General features: G+C 49.8%; 1 protein-coding gene across 2 annotated transcripts in view; it reads right to left on the reverse strand.

Moving 5' to 3' along the window:
• The window catches only part of KEAP1 (kelch like ECH associated protein 1), a 23,228-nt gene extending 6,892 nt beyond the window's left edge, over positions 1-16,336 (reverse strand). Inside the window, exons 1-2 of one of the 2 annotated variants that reach the window (XM_083420066.1) lie at positions 16,231-16,336; positions 3,000-3,654 (exon numbers count right to left, since the gene is read on the reverse strand). In XM_083420066.1, coding sequence (XP_083276192.1) covers positions 3,000-3,542 — 543 coding nt within the window. In that variant the 5' untranslated portion in view covers positions 3,543-3,654; positions 16,231-16,336. Of the gene's footprint in view, positions 1-2,999; positions 4,058-7,680; positions 8,642-16,230 lie in introns of those variants that run through there. The other variant, XM_083420067.1, reaches the window with a different exon arrangement.
• Positions 16,337-17,177: the final 841 nt, after the last annotated feature.

Genomic DNA, 17,177 nt, shown 5'->3' on the forward strand with positions numbered 1-17,177 from the left:
TGAGTGGTGCAGGAGAAGACCAAGTTTAGAGCACCCTCTCTCCTCTCCACCCCACCCCCCCAGCCAAATAAAAGAGTTCTGGGGTGGGGTGGTGGGGCATGAGATTTCTGAGGCTCTCAGATGAGCAAGGGTCTGCATGAGAGATTACCGTGTTTTTCGCTCCATAAGACGCCCTTTTTTCCTCCTAAAATGTAAGGGGAAATATCTGTGCATCTTATGGATCAAATGCGTGGTCCCTGGAGCCGAATTGCCCAGGGGCGAAAAGCAGATAATGCTTTTTTTTAAAAGAAAGAGGGAAGGGGGTGTTGAAATGAAGCTGCTGAGCAGCTGATCGGCTAGCGATTAGGAGGGAGATAAGGCTGTGGCTAAAGGAGGCTGCCAGGGGAGGGGGGGGATGTAAAGAAGCAAACTTGCAAGGAGAGGAGACAGGAAGACTAAAGCAACGAGGAGAGAGATTAGAAGAAAAGAAGGAGCAAAAAACTGCTTCAGCTAAGGAAAAATATCTAAAGGCAAACAAGAGGGAAGGGGGTGTTGTAATGAAGCCACAGAGCAGCTGATCGGCAAGCGATCAGGAGGGAGATAAGGGACGCTAGTGATAAAGGAGGCTGCCTGGGAGCGGGAGGTAAAAGCACATGGATCCTCAGTATTTTTGCATTGGGTCACCCCAAATTCACCATCAGATCACATAGTATGTCCATGGCTATAGCCTGCACCAAAAAAACCACGCATCCACGGTTTCGTGGGGCCGCAGTGGCGCAAAGATGTGGTTACAAAGCACGGATCCACATGGATTCTCAGGATTTTTGCATGGGGCTACCCCAACCTACCATCAAATCACATATCATGTCTGTGGCCACAGAATGAACCACAAAAATCAAACATCCACTGTTTCGTTCAGAATATTTATTTTCTTGTTTTCCTCCTCTAAAATCTAGGTGTGTCTTATGGTCAGGTGCGTATGATGGAGCAAAAAATATGGTATGTTACAAAGCTCCTTGGCTGCTGGCAGTGGTTTTATGGAACCAGCCTTTGTTCCAAGGCCTCTTGATACTGGAGTTGCTAAAAGGACTGCAAGACCATTCCTAGGAAGTGAAGGAGCAGAGCCTATCATTACAGACCACACTGCTGGGCCATCTGCCTGAGATAACTCTTGGAAGGCAATGGTGAAGCTGTTGCAGTCTGTATCACTGCTTGAGCTGAGTCACCACGATGGCAATGGGCGCATCAGTACATTTGCCAGCATCACTTACTGGGTTGGGTGGCTGCTCCCAAGCGCATCAGATGAATGCTGAGGAGTAAATTAGATTCAGCCTGCAAGGAGTAAGACTCCCCCAACTTTTTTAATTTGGTGGGACCAAATTAAAACCAGGGACCAGGAGAACCATAAGCAGAATCTGAAAAATGTACAGAGACTTTTGGCATATTTTCTTGGATTGTTTACATCTGAGAAACCAGCCCATCTCTGACATGGCTCTTCTTTTATTTGGATTTTAATCAAGTACTTCTTTCACCTTTCAGGTGTGTGAGAGATGGAAAGTTTCTTATATTTGATCCCAGACATAAGAAACCAAGGACCCACATTTCCTGGCTGGCAGCTTAAGTCAGCAACAAAGATTTTAACTCCCCAGTCCTTGCGTCTGTTAGAAGGGTTACAAGTTGGGCTGTTGGAAGGTGGTTTCTATCAACTCAGGCCTCATAGTGGAAATGCATATGCTAGAAACAGTAGCATAAATGCTTACACCTATTTAACAACACGCTTTTGGGTTATCCTAAGCACAGAGGTGTTCCATCTTCATCACATCTACAAGACCAGTAGTACAGAAATGTTTCTGTACAGTCTTTATATTCTTTAAGGTAAAGGTAAAGGGACCCCTGACCATTAGGTCCAGTCGTGGCCGACTCTGGGGTTGCTGCGCTCATCTCGCTTTATTGGCTGACGGAGCCGGCGTACGGCTTCCGGGTCATGTGGCCAGCATGACTAAGCCGCTTCTGGCAAACCAGAGCAGCGCATGGAAACGCCATTTACCTTCCCACCGGAGCGGTACCTATTTATCTACTTGTGCTTTGACGTGCTTTCGAACTGCTATTTCTCCTTACTTCCCTTTTCTGTTGAGCCAGGCTTTGGCCTCTCAGTTACGAGACCCTGTTGTCACAAACAAGAACATAGTGCAGCCCCACATTTCCACACCAAGGTTGGAAAACAGGCAGAATGCAGGGGTGGCGATAGAGTTCAGCTTCTCACAAGTTTAAGGAGTCTGAAAGGAGACTCCCTAGTGCTGTAGAGCTGGAATATGACAGCGTGGAGGCACTGCTTGGCAAATTTCAAGGGCATGGGGAATGTTCCTCCATGAAGAGGAGTAGCAGACTACAGTTGTACCTCGGGTTAAGTACTTAATTCGTTCCGGAGGTCCGTTCTTAACCTGAGACTATTCTTAACCTGAAGCACCACTTTAGCTAACGGGGCCTCCTGCTGCCGCTGGGCTGCCAGAGCACGATTTCTGTTCTCATCCTGAAGCAAAGTTCTTAACCCGAGGTACTTTTTCTGGGTTAGTGGTGTCTGTAAACTGAAGTGTATGTAACCTGAAGCGTATGTACCGTATTTTTCGCTCTATAAGACGCACCAGACCATAAGACGCACCTAGTTTTTGAAGGAGGAAAACGAGAAAACAAATATTCTGAATCTCAGAAGCCAGAACAACAAGAGGGATCGCTGCACAGCGAAAGCAGCGATCCCTCTTGCTGTTCTGGCTTCTGGGATAGCTGCACAGCGTGCATTCGCTCCATAAGAGGCACACACATTTCCCCTTACGTTTTAGGAGGGAAAAAGTGAGTCTTATAGAGCAAAAAATACGGTAACCTGAGGTACCACTGTACATGACGGGAGCAGCAGCAGCAGCAGCAGTTCTCTCGTGCGACCAGACATTCCCCCACACCCAGACCATTCCACCCTGATGCTGAAAAGGCCTGCTCCCCCCCCCCACCTCTGCATGGGCACTCACCTCCCCAAAATTCATGTAGATGTACTCCCGCGCCCGCTGATGCAGCTCGGTACAGCCAATCTGCTCGGCGAAGTTGGCGATGCCAATGGCATTGCTGGGGTCCAGCTGCTGGGCCAAGAAGGTGCAGCAGGCTTTGACCACGCTGTCGATCTGGTACATGACGGCCCCGTTCATGACGTGCAAGACGCACTTCTCGCCCACCGAGATGGAGGCCGTGTAGGCAAACTCGATGAGCCTCTCCATCACTTTGGGGTGGACGCCCTCGATGGGAACAATCTCCATGCCCTGCTCCCGTAGTCCCATGGTGAACATGGCCTTGAAGACGGGGCTGGAGGAGGCCAGCACGACCTTGTGGGCCTGGAAGTCGGCCGGGGGCATGTTCTTGTACTTGACCCGCAAGGTGACGTCGCAGAGCTGCTGGCTCAAGCGCAGCTGATTCATTATGCTGAAGGCTTGCTTGGTGTGGTCCTCCAGCGTGTAGCTGAAGGTGTGGTTCCCATTGTGCGAGGGAGTCACCTCCGCCTTGCACTCTGGGGAGTACATCACAGTTGCGGCCGCACGCTCATCGCACGAAGGAACAGAGGAAGAAGCAGTGGTGGCGCAAGCGGCCAGGCAGCTGTCTACAGGGCCCCTGCAAGCAGCCAGATCTCTGCACCTGCACAAAGGACAGAGAAGCCGAGAGGTCTGGTTAGGTGAGGTGTTGAGCCACAATGAACATCTCCCCCTTTAGGTTTCCATCCACTTCTGCCTCAGCCCTTTTGGTTTCGGCAAAGGAAAGTCCCAAGTATGAGGAAGCTTTTTCGTTTAGGAAAAATATAGGTGAGTCAAAGAGAGGGTAGGATGGTAGAGGAAAGTAGATAAAGAGTTTTTCTCCACCTCATAGAATACTAAAAACCCCAAGAGCACCCAATGCAGCTGAATGAAAGGAAAGGGAGCAATTCCTTCACACATTCCTTTTACTTAATGTTTTGCAAACCACTTTGATATTTTTTCTTTGAAATATAAAGATGAAATAAATAATAATAATAACTCCACTCCAAAAAAGGCACCCAGACATTCTGTTGTGGTAACCATAACCTAGGTTTAAGGTGCCATTTGGCAATTAGCTTATATATCTGAGTTTCTAACACTGGATTTGAGCGATCGAAAAGCAGCTTCAAAACAAAGATCTCGACACAGGGCACCGGAGCATCTCTCACTCGGAGCTCCATATCCAATGTCCTCCTTTGACAGAGAAGGACGTCCTATGCAGCTCTCATGTGATTCTCTCAGATTAGCAAGACGTATGGACCCCCTTCCCTTCTCCAGGAGACCCAGGCCAGAGGCTAACTGAAGCTCATGTGTACTCCTCGTGCCCTCTATCTAAGGACACCATTCTGAGTGTTTTTTCTCTGTTCCGTCATTCAGTGTTTAATCTCTTACAAATACTAATGTTATTAATACATGGAGGAGAATGTGCTCACGTTAAGAATGCACTCTAGAGCAGTGTTTTTCAACCTTTTTTGGGCAAAGGCACACTTGTTTCATGAAAAAAATCACGAGGCACACCACCATTAGAAAATTTAGAAAATTTAAATTAGAAAAATTTAACTCTGTGCCTATATTGACTATATATAAAGTAATTCTCTTGAATAGGAATCAAATAAACACAAATCAAATAAACACAAACACTTAACATCAGTGGTGGGATTCAAAAATTTAAGTAACCAGTTCCGACATTCAAGCATGGTTTAATATTTTTTTCTTTAATGGCAAACAAAAATGTTGCGGACCGTTCTCTGCTCAGCGGGGATCGATCCGCTGATCCCCGCTGAGTCGGCGGATGACAGCTCCGTCTCCGCACTGTGTGTGGAGAGGGAGATGTCAGAGCCCCGCTGTTCTCTTTGGGGAATCGGATAAGAGCGGACCACCTGTCCGCTCTCATCCGATCCCATCCGATCTGATCCCCACCCAGGACGGATGGAAAATAGGGTGGACACAGTCCGGCGCCCGCCTAGTGGGCGAAAATTTGACTTTTTTTTTTTTATCGAATTTTTCAATTCCCCCCCCAGCACACCAGGCAACATCTCGCGGCACACTAGTGTGCCGCGGAACAGTGGTTGAAAAACACTGCTCTAGAGGACACAAATGTAAGGGTCCCTGAACAGCGAACCTCAAATTGTGAGTTACCCAGCAGTATAGATACAGCTTCCACACCAAGGCAAACTGTGCGCTGTGCCCCCCCTGCCCCAAATCTTGTCATCTTCATCATGACTTCTTGCTACAGATATAGCTCCCCCCAGTTTCAAAGAGCTTTGCGCGCAGAAAACTTGTAACAGCCTTGTGAAGTGTGCCTTTCTTATTAGCTAAAGATTGCAGAGGGCTCCCGGAGGAGGGGGCACAGAAACTAAGGCCAAGGGAGGGGGTTTTGCTACAGTGCTCACATTCAGGTACCCTCAGGAATCTGCCATGGGTCCTTGGACCTGGGACCCCCGTTCAGACAACAGACAACCAGTTCTATTATACGCAGTGCCCCCTGACCCCACACAGCTCTGGGGTGCTGTAGTGATATTGGGAAATCTTAAAACTTTGGCTCATGCAAGAGAAGAGCATTATGGGAGAGCCAAAGAAGCCATAGAATGCTGGGAATGCATATCTAGGTCTAATCGCAGACTTTCTGTCTTTAAAAGTGTGAACTGGTCATCTCCTTCCTACAGGAAAGAGTTTTTCTAGCTGATTTGTGGTTCTTGACACCTGGCTGTCTGGGACGCAGATTCAGAGTAAGAGGGTTATCTGGCTAACTCAAAGAATCTGGTTTGTCTTTAGGGATGCTTTAATCTTCAAGGCCTTTTGATAAACAGGATTCAGCTGTCAAGTCTCCTAACAAGCCTGAGTTATTGTTCCTCCATTGGCGAATTGTTAATTAATCTAAGGGACTGATTGGTTCCTAAGTTTTGAATCCACATGGGTTCAAGAGGGATAAAACCTTAGGAAACTAACTTGCAATTCACAGAGCCTTTGGCAGCCCACCTCGCCTGGCACACCACCTTGCCATGAGGAGGGCCTGTCCTGATGCCCAGATGTGCGGAATAAGCCAAGAACTACTTTGAAACTATTATGCTTGCACTTCTGTTCTTGTTGTGAGTATAGTTAATCATATTAAACAATGTTTTTATTTTCTGTTTGGGATTTGTAAGATATGTGCCAACTTTTATGTTCTGAATAACCTTTCTTTTTAATAAATTTGGAAAAAGGATTCCCCCCCCCCCCCGCCTTTATCTTTTGTGTCTTTCTGCTGGGGAAGCTGAACTAGTGTGTGCTCCACTTAATCGCCTATCAGAGCCTGTTGGATTTCTGCCTGTGTCACTGAAGTGGCACTGAAGAAACCAGAGGCCTTTCTCCTGGGCATGGACGGCCAATTGGTGTCAAAGAAGGATAGAACTTTTTTTATGTACGCCACAACAGCAGCAAGAATACTCATCGCAAAGCATTGGAAGACACAAGATCTACCCACCCGGGAAGAATGGCAGATGAAGCTGATGGACTATATGGAAATGGCGGAAATGACTGGCAGAATCCGAGACCAGGGAGAAGAGTCGATGGAAGAAGATTGGAAAAAATTTAAAGTATATTTACAGTGTAGCAGGAAACACCCCCCCCCCCATCATTCAGTATGTTCAGACTTCACACACACTCACACTCACACACTACATACGCTACACTTCTGTTATAAATTCATAGAAAATCAACCATACATCAGATTTGCACTGTTCCACTTTTATTTTACTCCATGAAGGAAGGACTACAAAATGGGGAAGGTTTGATACAGGCCACCATAATTCCTTGAGCATAGCAGCATATTCACAAGAGCCCTGCCCAGTTGCTATGCCAACCCTGATGGTCTCAGACAGAAAACCATCAACCCTGCATACACGAGTGGATTCAACATGGACTATAACAAAAGAACAGTGATTGGATTCCCCCTCAGGGGGCAGGAAACTGCAACTACCTTTTGTCTTCAGAAAAGTACTCATGGGGAGGGGAGAAAGGAGGAACCAGCCAGGTGACAGGACACTCAGGTTACCACCACAACTCCTCCCTCAACCCCTCCTTTCTGTAATGTATGCATGATGTTTCTGGGGGTGGGCTTGACCTAGAGGAGGGGAATTTCAAAAGTTTTTATAAGGTCTTGCACACCATTGCAAAATTAATGAATGTTAAAAAAATATTGGAATGAAGTTATATGGTTTTAGCAGAAGTGTTATTAAGAATTATATAAAAGTTAATTGTTAATGGGCTAAAATGGAAAATTTAAAGTTAAACTGTGTTAAGATAAATATAGAACAAAAATTGAGAAAGAGGGAAAGGATTTGCTGAACCAGCTAATTTGAACTGGAATACAAAAAAGGGAGGCGTGAGGAAGTCGAGGAAACAAGCATATGAAAGATAAAGAAAGGAAATTTTGATGTGTTTTTAAATGTTTTAATTTTTTCTTGTCGTTTTGTGGTATTGTTTTTTCTTTTTTCTTTTTGATGTATTGTTTGTTAAATTTTTGTTGTTTCTTTTTCTCTTTTTTCTTCTTTTTGTAACTATTAAATATTTAATAAATTTCATTATAAAAAAAAATAATGAAGTGGCATAGGGTGGGGCAGTCCGGTAAAGACTGAAGAGTAATCTTTCTCCTTGGGTTACTTTTTGGGACTGTCCTGGAAACAGGGAGGTGGTGGCAGCAAACCACTGCTCTGTTTTATGTTTTGAAAAAGCTTTCACGTGCCTGTCTCTCTTCCTGCCGGGTCCTGCTGGATTTGGAGGACGTGTTGGAGAGGTGAAAAGCGCGCATGAATGCTACAGGTGCTGCCAGGAGTTAAGAAATTGAGATGCATCCATCCACCTCTTCCTCCCTCCAAACTGACTGATTCATTCGTTTCCCCTGTGCGAAATAAACAGGGCAGACAACTTGCGGTCCTGCTGCTCCCACTAGATGACGTCACCAGCAGGGCAAGCCCAATGGCAGGCGGGTGCTGCTGGATCTGCCCCCAAATGGCTCACCCAAGGTAGAGGAGTGAGATAACAGGAAGCCAGCTTTCTGTGCCATATTTCGCTTTGAAAGAAACAAGCCCTCCTTCCGCTGCCCAGGCCTGGTTATTTGTGGGGATTTTCTCCCCCCGAGTTCTGCAACCTCTGTAGGAAGGAGCCCACATCCTCCATTGCCCCATGTGATTAGGAGCAGAATAGAAGGGGAGGGCCTGGCATCGTTGCTGAAACACCTCAGAAGGGACGGATTTCCTACAAGAGAAAAGCAGCTCACTGGAGGAGGAAATTGTGCAAACCGTGTGTAACCTCCTGCCTGCTTCCTTAGCAGAGACAGAGCTGCGTGCAAAATACCGTATTTTTCGCTCTATAAGACGCACCAGACCACAAGACGCACCTAGTTTTTGGAGGAGAAAAACAAGAAAAAATATATTCTGAATCTCAGAAGCCAGACCAGCAAAAGGGATTACTACGCAGTGAAAGCAACAAATCACTCTTGCTCTTCTGGCCTCTGGGATAGCTGTGCAGCCTGTATTCGCTCCATAAGACGCACACACATTTCCCCTTACTTTTTAGGAGGGGAAAAGTGAGTCTTATGGAGCAAAAAAATACGGTAGATATGCACCAAATGGTCGTGGCAACCAGTTCTTCATATCTGTGGGGAAAGCAGTATTTTCTCCCTCAGCGAGTTCCCTCAAGCAAAACCAGAGGTTCGTCCACACTTCCATTAGGCATGCGTCCTCTTTCGTCCCACCGCTTCCCCTAGGAAAACCCGCTGTTTACCGATGAATGAAACAAATGCCAATTGGGTTTTCTACGCGCTGACGTTTGTTCCAATTCAGCAGTAAAACCATGGGTTTTCTGGGGAAAGCGGTGGGACCAGAAAAACAAAAAACCGTCTTGGTCCTATGTCTAGAAATCATGGGAAAGTGTGGATGAACCCCAGAGAACAAGCAAAAGCTTCTCTTTAACCTGCCAGCCCCCATGCCCTGGATATACTGTCTCCATAATGCCCCTCAGTTGACTGTTTACTAGGCTTTGCCCTGTCTCACCTCCCAGAAGGGAAGAGCCAAGAGTTGCTGTTCTCACCAAGAAATGAATGTGGGTGGGGAAAGAAGCAGTTCAGAATGAAGGGGTCAATGTGTGTACTAAACAGGGGGGGGGGGGTGTCAATTGGGTTTTCTACGCACTGACGTTTGTTCCAATTCAGCAGTAAAACCATGGGTTTTCTGGGGAAAGCGGTAGGACCAAAAAACAAAAAACCGTCTTGGGCCTATGTCTAAAAATCATGGGAAAGTGTGGATGAACCCCAGAGAACAAGCAAAAGGGGGGGGGTCCTTAGGATGAGCCCCTGCTGTCAGAGGCCTGAGGAATACCTCCAGTGCCAGTCCCCGCCCACCCTCAAAACAGGCTGCCTCTAACCTAGAGCCCCCCTTTCTTACACAGAAGTGCTTCCTGTGTGGGGGGAAATGTCACGCTAGAAAAGCAACTTGGGAAAATGGAGACAGATCTCCTCCACTAGCATTTGATGCAGATGCTCAAGGATTTAAAATTTAAATAGTTGTCCACAGGGCTCCTAATGAAGACTCTCACAAATTTGGGCAAGGAGAGAGAAGCGCCGAAGATGGGAAAAGAGAATCTGGAGCTGCGCGTGGCACGGTGCGCCTATGCACTTTTGCCACATCAAAAGCTGTGTTCCCGTTTCCGCCTGCCCTCCTAGTGACACAGCCAGGCGTCAGGGTCCCCTACAGACAGTTGCGACCTCTCACTCAGCAAGCGTGGCTAGCTGCCTTGGCGGCACACACCCCTGGCTCTCCTCAGTTTCCTGCCCCAGTTTCTCCAGACGCAAGGCTGATTCACTGGCAGGAAATACCGTATTTTTCGCCCTATAGGACGCACATTTTCCCCTCCAAAAATGAAGGGGAAATGTGTGTGCGTCCTATGGGGCGAATGCAGGTTTTCACTGAAGCCTGGAGAGCGAGAGGGGTTGGTGCGCACCGACCCCTCTCGCTCTCCAGGCTTTAGGAGAGCCCCAGCGCCAGCCCCGCAAGGTCGGGGGACAGAGGAAGGCGGAACGCCGCCATCCCGCTGTCTACCGAAGTGGTTTGGAGGCTGACGGCGGGGGGAACCCGCCGCCAGCCCCGCAAGCTCCGGGGACAGTGGGGAGGCGCAGCGCGTCTTCCCGCTGTCCCCGGATCTGATCTGAAGGCGGGCGGCGGGGAGAAGAGCGCTTCTCCCCGCTGCCAGCCCCACAAGTGCCTGGGGGGGGGAAATAATTTTTTTTTCTTTATTTCCCCCCCAAAAAACTTGGTGCGTCCTACGGGCCGGTGTGTCCTATGGGGCGAAAAATACAGTAATTCCCCGAACTTCCCTCAGCCACCCACACCTCACTCCAGGTCAGGGTGGTTCAACATGTGGCCCTCAATTCCTTTTTTGATGGCCCTCAGCAACATCTGACCACTCCCCTGCCGTCACACTGCCTCCCCAAAGCCTGGCACCCTGCTTAACTGGCAGGGTGAGGGTGGGCGTCAAATTTTGGTCTCGCTTCTCACCTGCCCCTCTGCAACAAGGCAGTGTGCAGCCTTTGGGTTCCATGTCAAAGTACTCTTGTGGCCCACGTGGTGCAAAACGTTGGGCCGCCCTTCTCCAGGTTATCAAGAGGCCCCTCTTAAGCTGGGAAGGCAAAGACCACGAGACGAACATCACCCAGGCTGAGAGGATCAGAAGCACTCTCTGTCCCAACTTAAGCAAACAAAGGGTTGGCCACTTGGGGCATTTTGCAAAGGTGGTGCCTGCAAACCACTCAATCTCTGTGCTGCCCTTCTTGAAAGGAAGGGGCCTACGAAGGGCAAGATGGAGTCGCAACCTTATCTTCTGCTTCCTGCTCCATCCACTACAGAGTCACTTGAAGCAAGGGATACAGAATGCCTCAGAAGAGGGCATGAAAAACAGAAACAAGTCAGAAGGGTGGGGCGGGAACGTGCAAAAGGATCTTACTAAGTGCCAGAAAATCTGGCAGAAAGTATGTTGGAGAATAACAAGGCGAGAAGTCCAGGACCGGCAGACACCACCAAAATCCCACACTGTACTGGGAACTGTGGGAGGAGTTCCTCCACAGGTGGGGCAGGAGAACTCCTGGCTCCTCAGGCCCATGAAGCAACCAGACTAAGCTCTTGCTACATTCGATGCAAAACGAGAGCCGTGAAAAAATTCAAAGGCCGCTGAGAAATCTAAAGTTCGTGTGACTCCAAAATCCAAATTTTAAAATTTCCAAAAATAAACACCTGGTTTTGAGAGGAACGCCAGCAATCAACATTTCAGTAGAGTTGCCACAACTGGAAGAGGGAAAAAGAAGATGGCCCAAGCTGCTGCCAGCCTGAGCCAGGGAAAGACGTGCACAGGGCTGCTGCCATGCCTGCAAGCCTCTTTCCCTGGCTCAGGCTGGCAGTGGCTGTGGCAACCAGAGGAGTCTGATCCTGAGCTGCACGAGCCAAAATGACACCCATCCCCTGGAAACCTGGACATTTCCTTTAAAATGTAAAAATCCACCTGGATGAGCATGTTGGCCCCCAAAACATTTAGGTCCTAAAAATATACCCTTCAAACGTCAAAAGGCAGAATAAAGAGATGTGACTTGTGTAGTGGAGCTACCAGACACACCTCTGTGGGGGGTTCCAGAATCTCGGGGAAGTCACAGAGAATGGGGTTACTGGGCTGTTCTTGCTTTTATTTTTGTTATGTATTTTGTGTTTTTTATATTGTGATTTTGTGTTGTGAACTGCCCTGAGATCTGCAGGTCAACCTATGCAACTTTTTAAAAACAGGAGTTACAGTGGTACCTCGGGATGCAAACGTGATCCGTTCCGGAGCCCCGTTCGCATCCTGAAGCGAACGTAACAAGCGACGGTGAGTCTGCGCTTGTCACGTTTTGACGCTTCCACGCATACGCGTGACGTCATTTTGAGCGTCTGCGCATGCGGGAGCGGCGAAACCCAGAAGTAATGCGTTCCGTTACTTCCGGGTTGCCACGGAGGGCAACTTGAAAGTGCTCAACCTGAAGCACATTCAACCCGGGGTATGACTGTATATGCGATCTAAATGGAACGCCCACCAATAACCAGACTGCTGCATTTTGGACCAAGCGAAGTTTCCAAGTCATCTGAATCCAGTCTAGAGTAGATTCAAGTAATTTGCTTTCTCCTGAAGCTGAACTGCCACTACCTCGCTCAAAAGGGGGGGGGGTAATTGCCACTGGGTGATAGTTGTTTTAACCCTTCTGGGTTCAGGGGGGTCTGCTTAAGGAGGGGGCTCACCAACGCCTCCTTTCTCTCTAGTGAAGCATCAACCACTCCCAGCCAACCCCCTGCAGCTAGTTTTAAGAAGCGAAGATGACCAAGGGTCAAGGCTGCTATAATCTAAACTGATCAAGTATGGATGAACACAGTGCTCTAGACACCTCCATGGGACTTGGCATCCAAGTCTGTCCAAAACTAAGCAATTAAAGTGTCTTGCAAGTTGTTACTGCAAACCTCTGAAGGTGTGAGAGGTACACTCTCTCGGCCAGGTGACAAAAGCCCATTCACTACTTGGAAAAGCTCTGCCAGAAAACTACCTGCGGGCACATCTCTTGCATCTTTTTAGCCCATCAAATGTGCTTGGAGGGCTCTAAGAAACTGCAGACTATCAATGACTCTCAGCATCAGAGGTACAGAAATCACACTGGGCAAGGAAGAGCAGCAGCTACGTAGAAGTAGGGACTCAAATGTTCTCCCAGCCTTACTCTCATTCTGATGGGTTTTGATTCTAGTAAAAATAATGTCAGAGGGGTACTAACTTTTGCAGGCTTATTCACGAAGACACATCACAGCTTCAAGCTTTGATTCAGTAATTAAGCAACTAAAGCCTTACTTACTCAGGGCCAGTTTGAATACAGTAAGGCTATGAGTTAAGGCCACCTTTTTATGTTTGTTTCTCCTTCGAGGTTCTAACGTATTACCTTGATGAAAGAAGAAAATGGAAGTGTGAGAGGTGTTCTTTGCTCTGCGAAAGGAGTGGTTTCTCTTGTTCATTCAGTAAAACAACAGTGCCCTCGATATTTCACAAATGCAACAGTATGGAGGGCTGTGCCTATAAGGTTTCAGATCTTTTGCTGCTATTAGGAAGGAATGAAAGATGCTCCTATCACGGACGCCTTAAAAGTCAGGAACTAAGCTGGGCAACTTGGAAGACCGTGGATACCAGTATCTCCCAATGCGGTCTTGCTTGTTCAGGTTTTTACTGTCAGGGGTGGGGAACATGTGTGGCCCTCCAGATGTTTTTGGACTCATCACCCATCAGCCCCAGCCAGCATGACCAATGAGGAGACAAGGATGATGGTGTTAAGTTGCAGTTTGTCAGCATCTGGAGGTGTCTCCCCTCTTTAGCTCTTGCAAGTCTCTTTGAGGTGAAAGCTATTTCCTAGTTCTGCATGACCTCTCAGTGGCCTTTAATACCATCGACCATGACATCCTTCTGGACCAGCTAGAGGGGCTGGGAGCTCTGTTATACAGTGGTTCCGCTCCTTCCTCCTAGGCCGTTTTCAGAAAGTGGTGTTGGGGGATTAGTGTTCAGACCCCTAGGCTCTCACTTGTGGGGTGCTTCAGGGTTCTGTCCTCTCTCCCATGCCTTTTAACATCTATATGAAGCCGCTGGGAGAGATCATCAGGGGGGTTGGGCTGGGTGTTAATCAGTATGTGGATGATACCCAGCTCTACATCTCTTTCAAATCAGAACCAGTGAAGGCGGTGAAGGTCCTGTGTGAGTGTCTGGAGGCGGTTGGAGGATGGATAGCGACTAACAGATTGAAATTGAATCCTCACAAGGCAGAAGTACTGTTTTGGGGGGACAGGGAGCGGGAAGGTATGGAAGACTCCCTGGCCCTGAATGGGGTAACTGTGCCCCTGAAGGACCAGGTGCGCAGCCTGGGAGTCATTTTGGACTCACAGCTGTCCATGGAGGTGCAGGTCAATTCTGTGTCCAGGGCAGCTGTCTACCAGCTCCATCTGGTATGCAGGCTGAGACCCTACCTGCCCGCAGACTGTCTCGCCAGGGTGGTGCATGCTCTGGTTATCTCCCGCTTGGACTACTGCAATGCGCTCTACGTGGGGCTACCTTTGAAGGTGACTCGGAAACTGCAACTAATCCAGAATGCGGCAGCTAGACTGGTAACTGGGAGTAGGCGCTGAAACCATACTTTGGCTCCCAGTACGTTTCCGAGCACAATTCAAAGTGTTGGTGCTGACCTTTAAAGCCCTAAATGGCCTCGGTCCAGTATACCTGAAGGAGCGTCTCCACCCCAGTCGTTCACTGAAGTCCAGCTCCGAGGGCATTCTGGCAGTTCCCTCACTGTGAGAAGTGAAGTTACAGGGAACGAGGCAGAGGGCATTCTCGGTGGTGGCGCCTGCCCTGTGGAACGCCCTCCCATCATATGTCAAGGAAATAAGCAGCTGTCCGACTTTTAGAAGACATCTGAAGGCAGCCCTGTTTAGGGAAATTTTTAATGTTTGATGTTTTATTGTATTTTTGGGTGGGGTATAAATAACAATAATAATAATATGTGTGGGGAAACAGCCTATAAGTGATTTAAGTAACTATCTTTAACTTTAAGTCAAGTAAAAGGCAGGTACAGTGGTCCTCGGGTTAAGAACTTAATTCGTTCTGGAGGTCCATTCTTAATCTGAAACTGTTCTTAACCTGAAGTACCACTTTAGCTAATGGGGCCTCCAGCTGCTGCCACAGCACGATTTCTGTTCTCATCCTGAAGCAAAGTTCTTAACCCGAGGTACTATTTCTGGGTTAGCAGAGTCTGTAACCTGAAGCGTCTGTAACCCGAGTTACCACTGTACAGTCATACCTCATGTTATGTTTGCTTCATGATACGTTTTTTCAGGTTGCGTCCTGCAGCAACCCGGAAGTACCGGAAAGGGTTACTTCCGGGTTTCGCTGATCGCGCATGCGCAGAAGGCTAAATTGCGCCATGCACCTGCACAGATACGGCGCTTCAGGTTGCGGGCTTTTCATGTTGCGAACGGGCCTCCGGAATGGATCCCGTTTGCAACTAGAGGTACCACTGTACTTAGTTTACAAAAAATTCTTATAAAATCCATTGACCACTTTTTCCTTTCAAGCCTCAGTGGGCAGCAAGTATTGGGGGGGGGGGGGACACTGCATGTAGGTGCAGGAGAGGAAGAGGGGGGGTTGTGTGTTGGCATCATTGTGGTTGGCAAAGGCCCACCACCATCCTTCTGCCAGGGAACTGCAGCCCAGTTCTATGTACACATTCAGCAGTTTCTTCCACATGCCACAAGCCTACTCGAGAGGAAAAACTTAGGCTCGAGTGCCCAGATTTTCCCAATTAATTTCTGAGACACACAAGGGGAGCCTAGGCCCCTCCTCCCTGCCAGCCATGCTGTCTGGGGAGATGGAGTCTGTCGACAACATCTGGAGCTGACCCTTTACAACCTGAGACGCGTATGCCCTGGATGCACCTCCAGGATCCTGCACCCCAAGCCAGATCTCTTGATGACATCACCAGGGATCCCGGGCCACGCCCATCACACGGGACACCCTTCAAAATACTGCCATTCCAGATGGCCCGCTCGAAATCGCTTCCGCAGCCAGTTGTGCCCGACCCTAACTTTCCCCCTTCCCCGCCCCACGCCTCTCCTCTTACAACCCCACGGTCCAAAGAGGCGCCTCCCCATAGCCAGCCGCCCTCTCCAGCTCGCCTACCTGCCCCATAACAAAGGCACACAACTCGGGCCAGGACACCTCTTCCCACCAGGTGCAAAGAGCTAAAACAAAACCACCTCCCAATTCGACAAAGGCAGAGCCCCCTCCCGCCCCTGCGCTTTCCTCCTCGGGGGCCTGAGAGCCCCCACCCCATATGCGCCCCCCCACCGGCTCGCCGCTCACTTTCAGCTGCATCAGGAGGGTGATTCTTGTTGGTGGAAGTTAAGGATAGGGGCCTTTCTGAGCGGAGAGCGGGCCGAAGGCCTCCCCAGCCAGGGCACGGCTCCCCCCGCCGGGATACAGCTATGGGGAGCCCGCGGCTCGGGCCTGAGCCCAGCACCGCCGCCTGGCGGGCCCACGCAGGTTGGGGACGGGAAGGAAGAGTCGGAAGCAACAGGCCGCCCTCTGTGCATGTGCAGAAAGCGGCGCGGGGAGCGCGGCGACCACTCACCCGCCCGCGGCTGCCCTCCTCGCCGCCGCCGCCTCCCTCGCCGTCCGCCGCCGCTGCCCGCCCGGGCGCTCCGCTCGCCCTCCATAGCGCACGCCGCCGCCGCCGCCGCCACGGGAGGGAAGGCAGGAGCGCGGAGCGGAGGGAGGAGGAGGCGGAGGAGGAGGAGGAGCGCGGGGCTGTAAGTCAGCATGACTAAGCAAGAGAGGGAAGCGGCCGCCCCGCTTCACAATAAGAGTCCCCCTCCGGCCAGAGCCGCGCAGCTCAGCCCGGGCGCGCCTGGATTGGCCGAGGGAGGCGCGGAGGGAGGGCGGAGAATCGGGCCTGGGCAGAGGCGGGAGGGGACACTGGGGGGGGGGCAGCTGCTCCATAGCTGTCAACTTTTCCCTTTTCTTGCGAGGAATCCTATTCGGAATAAGGGAATTTCCCTTAAAGAAAGGGAAACGTGGACAGGTGTGAGCTGCTCCCCGCGCGCAGCCCTGAAAACAGGCGCAAGTAGCAACGCGTTCCGTTGCCGTCCGGAGGTCTTGCTCCCGGGGAAATAGGCGGAGGATCGCAGCCCTCGGTGCAAGCAGACGCGGCGCGCTCTGCCTTTGCTCCTAGCCGCGAGGGGTAATCCGACGCGTGTCTTACTTTCCCTTTCTCTCCCCTGCTGCTCCGGATGGACCCCCCCCCCGCGCCCGACCAGCCCTCGAGCAGATTTTGAGGGTGCCAGCGGGGAAGGGGGCAGTTACGTTGCGCACGCGGAAAGGCGCAGCGCAAGCGGAACAGCTTTGGATAAAGCCTTTGCAACCATAGGAGCCGAGGTCCTCCAATAAAATATTTGAGGGCGTCTGCCTGCCCAAATTTTATGGGCATTGCCCATGGGCGTAGCCAGGGTTTATGTTTGGGGGACAGGACTTTTGCTAGTGGGGGCAGAACCGAGCTATGTGCGACTCAGTTGCTCAGTC

Source organism: Podarcis tiliguerta (assembly GCF_965153285.1).
Source record: "Podarcis tiliguerta genome assembly, chromosome: 17".
Taxonomy (NCBI): domain Eukaryota; kingdom Metazoa; phylum Chordata; class Lepidosauria; order Squamata; family Lacertidae; genus Podarcis; species Podarcis tiliguerta.